Here is a 2704-nt window from a genome sequence, read left to right as displayed (position 1 = left end):
AAGGTGGCCACGTTGGAGCGCCTGCTGGAGCGCCACCCCCCGCTGTGGGGCAGCACAGCCCGGCTGGGCCTTGCAAATGGCTGGGGGGAAGCAGGAAGCGTGTCCTGGGAGGCGGCGGCAGCAGCAGCGGGAGCACGTCCCCCGTTCGCTGAAAAAGCCGTGGTGAACGCCCAAGCTGTCTGAATGGTGCAGAGGATGAGCTGGTGCAGCTCCCCCAACCTTTTTGACTTCAGTTCCTACCCCGAGGCTGTAGCCCAAAGCATCTGGAAAACACAAGGCTGAGGGTGCCCGGATTGGGGCGGGGAGGGGGGATGCCAGGCAGGGCTGCGAGGGTCCACCCATGCCCGCTCTGTTGCCTTTCATGGGTTGCCAGCTCTGCAGGAAGCCAAAGCAGGGCATTATTTCTCGAGTCCTTCAGCGAGAAGGCTTGCTTGGCTTGTTTGCTGGATCTGTTTCAAGAGGTGCAAAGAAAGCACTGCGCTGGGGTCGATTACGGGGCTTTGGCCTCATTCTGCTCTGCACATGACACACCCATCTTCGCCACTGTTTTGTGGCGTCTTCACACAAGACTCTTGTTCTCCCGAACGTGTCCTGCCTCTCAGTCCCAGAATTTTATGAAAGGCACACAGCACAGTGCAGCCCTCTCCCCCCGGCTTTCCTGCAGCTTTCCCGGGTCTCTTTTTCTTACTGCAGGAAGTCTTGCAACGAGAAAAAGACAGAAGCGCTGTGCCACGTCTCCTGTGGGGCCTCCGCCAGAGCGTGCTGGCTTGGAACTTGGGCTGCTCAGTCCCTTGTCCATGTGGCTCTCCCCCCGCCCCCCCCGCCCCCCCGGGATCCAGGATTCCCGGGGAAGGCTGCTTGCCTTCCACTTGGCTTTGGCGCTCAGGTTCCCTGGGACTCAGCCCCAGTGCGGAGGGGGAAGGAAGGGACCTTGTGCGCAAGCAGGTGGCTGCTACCCAAGGGTCACTTCACACATTACCTAGGCAGGAGTCTGGACTCACCCTCCAGTGGACACTCAGCAGGGAGCTGCAGACAAGCCTCGCTCTCTGATGGGTGCACTTGTGTTTGCAAATCTGCACACGTAGTTTGCAATTTTACATGTACACTAACAAAGAAAGCACTGAGGTGCACACTGAAACCCCGTGGCATGTGAAGAGGCCTGGGACAGGCGGGGCCTCCTCCTCACTGGCGCCGTGAACCTGGCCGCCAGATGTGAGCCTGCATCCCGGTTTGGGCAGCTGAGAACCTGGGCCGGGCGACCTGAAAACTGGAGGCGGGGGCCGGCCGGCCCGGGGAGGCCTCTCGGCCCACCTCACTGAGCTCCGGAGAGCTCTGGTACTGGGGGAGGGCCACCTGGAAGGGGCCGGGGGAGGTTGGGGCAGAGGGGGAGGCCGCCTCCGTGCGCCACACCGGCTCATCCAGCGTGGTGGCGGAGCGGGGGGCCAGCACAGTAGGGGCCAGGCCGCTGGAGGCCGGCATCGGGGCAGGTGTGGAGAAGCGGCGGATCTCATAGGTCCTGGCTGTTTTCACGGGGGCCTGCTTGGCCGGGGCGAGAGACAGGCTGGCTTGCTGGGCTGCCTGGCCCGTGGAGGCCCCGGCACCGGAGCTCGGGGCCGCCCCGAAGCAGAACATGGCAGAGTTGAGCTGGTAGGGCTGGTGCCTCATGAAATCGATGGCCTGGATCCCGGGCTTCTGGCCGGGTGGCTTCTTCACTTTGCTCTCAGCCTTGCTGGCCTGCGACTTGCTGGCCGCCAGGGGGTAGAAGGGGGAGTGCAGCGGGTTGTATGCGATGGGGGGCGGGGCACGGATGTTGGGGGAGTACTTCCAGGAAGAGGGCAGGGACGGTGCCGGGGATGGGGTCCGGGGCTTCGGGGCCGCTGCCTGCGGCGCCTCCACCACGAACCGGTCCATGCGGCTCTGCCGCTTGGCAAAGAGCTCAGCACCCTTCCCCTTCAGAAGCGGGAGGTCCTGGCCCGCCGAGGGGCCGTTCGCCAGCCCGCCAGAGCCCTTGGGCTGCTGGGGCTTCGGGGCGACCGGGGGCGGCGTCCTGAACCTCCGGGCTGAGCCCTGCATGAAGTTGCAGGCCTCGGCCCCCAGGCTCAGGAGGTCCTCCTCGGGCCCAGATTCGAAGCCGGCCCCGTGGGGCTCCCCCTTGGGCTTCTCGTCTAGGTTCTGCACCAGGGAGAGCAGCTCCGGGTTCGGCGAGTGCTTCTTCTTCTCCTCCGCAGACTTGAACATGGGCTTGTGGCTGCTGCGCCGGCGAGCCTCCAGCAAGATGCCCGTCCTGGGCGCAGGGAGCGCCACCCGCTGCTCCCTGGAGGCGCAGGGCTCGGCGGCAGGCCAAGGCGCTGTGGGGGCCGTGGTGGGGGGCAGCTGCGCCGGCCACGGCGGCGGCTGAGGTGCCGGGCTGGTGTGCGCAGGGGAGGTGGGGGCGGGGGCCTCCCTGGGGGGCGCAGGGCCGGCGGCCCCTGCCCCTACCGCAGGCCTCGAGGGGGTGGACAGGTAGATGCAGGCAGTGGAGGTCCTGGCCTGCCCGGGGGCCGGCCGGGCCTGCCCCGCCGGCGGCGCCGGGATGTGCAGCGAGACGGCGGCGGTGGCCGGGCCGCTGAGCGGCGCGCCCGGCGGGGCGGCAGGAGGCGCGGCGGGCCCCGGGGAGAGGGGAGGCGCGGCGGACCACTGCGCGCCCGGGCTCTCGCCGCCTCTC

The 2704-nt window shown here is 67.4% G+C and overlaps 1 protein-coding gene across 1 annotated transcript in view; it reads right to left on the bottom strand.

Moving 5' to 3' along the window:
• Positions 1–1182: 1182 nt before the first annotated feature.
• The window catches only part of SYNPO2L (synaptopodin 2 like), a 25898-nt gene continuing 24376 nt past the window's right edge, over positions 1183–2704 (bottom strand). Inside the window, exon 5 of the mRNA XM_044420040.1 lies at positions 1183–2701. Within this exon, the coding sequence (XP_044275975.1) occupies positions 1183–2701 (1519 nt within the window). The remainder of the gene's footprint in view (positions 2702–2704) is intronic.

This window comes from Varanus komodoensis, unplaced genomic scaffold (assembly GCF_004798865.1).
Source record: "Varanus komodoensis strain SLA01 unplaced genomic scaffold, ASM479886v1 scaffold11, whole genome shotgun sequence".
NCBI classification, from domain to species: domain Eukaryota; kingdom Metazoa; phylum Chordata; class Lepidosauria; order Squamata; family Varanidae; genus Varanus; species Varanus komodoensis.
The sequence above is the reverse complement of the archived record's forward strand: the minus strand, read 5'-3'. Positions and strand labels throughout refer to the sequence as shown.